Source organism: Alosa sapidissima, chromosome 20 (genome assembly GCF_018492685.1).
Source record: "Alosa sapidissima isolate fAloSap1 chromosome 20, fAloSap1.pri, whole genome shotgun sequence".
In the NCBI taxonomy this organism is placed as follows: Eukaryota; Metazoa; Chordata; class Actinopteri; order Clupeiformes; family Clupeidae; genus Alosa; species Alosa sapidissima.
In genome coordinates this window covers 11,022,543-11,025,385 of record NC_055976.1, presented here as the reverse complement: position 1 = coordinate 11,025,385, position 2,843 = coordinate 11,022,543, and the positions used below count along the sequence as shown (strand labels likewise).

Below are 2,843 nucleotides of genomic sequence, written 5' to 3'. Positions count from 1 at the left end.
CTCTCTCTCTGCAGTTCCCCTCTTTTGAGCGTCTCTATCACTTCCTCGTCTCTCTTTTCTATCTTGTTCTCTTCTTCTGTTCCCTCTGTCTTGTAACACCTTTGCTGCCCCTTTGATGACTTTCCCAAATTGAAGGATGGCGCATCAATCTCACTGGGTTTTTTTCTTCCTTTGTTCCCTTCTCTCTGATCTCTTTTTCACTCTTTTTTTGCTCTCTCTTTCTTCTCACATGTTTTCATTCGATCATTTCTCAACTCAGGTTCTGGCTCCAAATGATTTCAGCTCAACACAGGCTCTATACTTAGTCTACTTGAAGTAAATACGTTTTGAATAACATTGAGGTGAAACATTTGAGGTGATATTTCTGACGCTACCACAAACCGCATCTCTCTCTCTTTCCATCTTTCACCCAATCTTTTTCTGCATCTCTCTCTTCCTCTCTATCTATCTACCTCTTTCCCATGTAGGCGGCAAAGCCTCAATCCCAGACATCTGGCCAGAGTTCAGCATTCCAGACGAGCCCCTGGCCCCACAGGCCGGCACAGACCCCAACGTGTCCTCCCTCTGCAGCCAAGCGGAGACCAACAACACCCTGGACATTCGAAACGGCGCCGCCCTGCTGGAAGCCCCGCTGCCTCCCTCGCCTCCACCTGCCTTGGACAGCCCCGACCTGCCCCTGCCCCCACCTCCACCCCCGTCCGCCCTGGACCCGCTCGCTGCCTCCGCCCTGGAGAGCCCCACCACGGACCCGGCCGCCACGCCACCCCCCAGCCCGCCGTTGCCGCCCCTGTCTCCGTCGCCCCCGTCGGCATCCCCTCCGGCGGTGAGCCCGGCGCGGCCCACCACCTTGGCGCTCAAGACCCTGCCGCGACCCTCCACCGGCCAGTCCTCGCAGGCCCAGTCATCCCAGGCTTCAACCACCGGCGGCGCTCCGTCAAAGGAGAACGGCGGGCCCCCGGGTCCTGACCCGGACGAGGAGGAGCGTAAGATTCTGGAAGAGGAGCTGAAGAAGTGCATCGAAGACTTCCACAGCATTCGCATCCCAAAGCTTTTCCCCGACCGTAAGAGGAACTGGCAGAAAGACCTGCTTAAGAAGTATGAGTGATGTGTGAGTTAGGCTGGTCAGGCAGAATGTGATAGTGGTCTTGGGCTTTTGTTTTGTTTTGTCAGACCCAGTTATCTTTTTCTTTTTTTTTGAGGTTCCATCACTCAAGAATCATATATGCTGTAACCCTGTCAATTATACAGTGCTATTGTGTGGCCCTGTGCTGCATGTGTGACCATAAACAACTGAATGAACTGTGTGCATGAGTGTGTGTGTGTGTGTGTGTGTACTTTGTACTTTACAGATTGATAATCTAGATTCAAGCCAAAAACAATGTCAACCCAACACAAGCTGTCTTCACTTTCATGTTATCATTAATATGTTTGAATGGATATGCTTTTCCCCATGAATGAACTTATTCAAAAAGTCCCTCACTATCCAGAAGTTTGATCAGCAATAAGATTCTGCTGATTCCGATATGCAATGTGGCCAATAGTTAAGGACAACAGAATTATTTTGCTGAGAGAAGGTGCGGGTGCTATTTACGGAAGAGTATTAGGGCCACATGAAGAGAAGATATTTTTGAAAATTCCGAGACAAAATCTCAGAATTTTTGAGACTAAAGTCACAAATTTGCGAGAAACAAAGTCAGAAATAATCATTTCTGTGATTAAAGTCAGAATTTCTGAGAAAAAAAGTAAATATTGTCGAGATAAAAGTCAACATTTTCAAGATAAAAGTTAACATTTTCGAGAAACAAATTTAGAAATAATTTCTGAGACTAAAGTCAGAAATTCTGACTTTAAAGCGTCTGGTGCCTACCAAATGCAGGTGGCTACAAGCTGACGCTTTGCCTGGTCTAGACGCCTATGTTTTGTTTAACTAATGTAAATCCCTTTTTTATGCAATAGCAGCCTCCAGCATGTCGTTTCGGGTGTCTAGGCTCATCACTGTTGCATTTTTTGGCATTTTATTTAATCGGAGTTGTATTTTTTTAAATTTTGGCAGCAAATTTCGTCACTTGAATTTCAAGTTAATGCTTTGTGCTTCTGATGGGCTGCTCTCTAGTCTCAAGTATCCCTTTCTATGTCTGTTTGTCTGTCTCTCCTGCCCTCTCCTTTCTCTGTAAAATGAGGACCAAACATAGGAATCATCTGACCTCTCTTGTCCTTGACTGTGTTTATGACAAGAATAACAATGTATTTCTGATGAGTATTGTTTTTTCTAACCTGTGTTGATGGTTATCTTTTTAATTGAGAGTTAAAGTGTGTCTTTGCTATTTTGCTAAACTTTTTGCAATTGGCTGATGTAGTTTTATGTCACTGATGGTCAATAAAAGAAATATATTTAAGCTATGAAGTAGTATGAAGTGGTGGTTTAACAGGTTTACTGTATGTGCTGTTGTGTCATGGCGTCATATATGGGCTATATTATGTGCTATAAAGCAAGAGAATTAAAAAGGTAGTAGTTTTGTAGCTCATTTGGTTTAAAATATACTGTATACTGTGTCTGTATATACATTTAAATACATATATATATATATATATATAAATGTATTTAAATGACCTAGAAATACCGACACAATGTGAAGAAATAACTATTTTGATAAAATGTGAAAACAAAATCTATGTCTATGCTCTTGCCCAGATATCCACCAAAGTTAGCATGCTAAACTGCTAACTTAGAACCTTGTTGGACATTTTCATACCTCCATGCAATCCAATAAAAACAACAAGGTGATGATGGGAACAGGAAATAGGAAGTGCTCTGCTTTAGAATGGTGGAACTGTGGCAGTCT

General features: G+C 43.5%; 1 protein-coding gene across 1 annotated transcript in view; it reads left to right on the top strand.

Moving 5' to 3' along the window:
• LOC121694932 (proline-rich receptor-like protein kinase PERK2) overlaps window positions 1-2,343 on the top strand; it is a 6,904-nt gene extending 4,561 nt beyond the window's left edge. The window contains exon 2 of the mRNA XM_042075330.1: window positions 468-2,343. Coding sequence (XP_041931264.1) covers window positions 468-1,105 — 638 coding nt within the window. The 3' untranslated portion in view covers window positions 1,106-2,343. The remainder of the gene's footprint in view (window positions 1-467) is intronic.
• The last annotated feature ends 500 nt before the right edge of the window (window positions 2,344-2,843 follow it).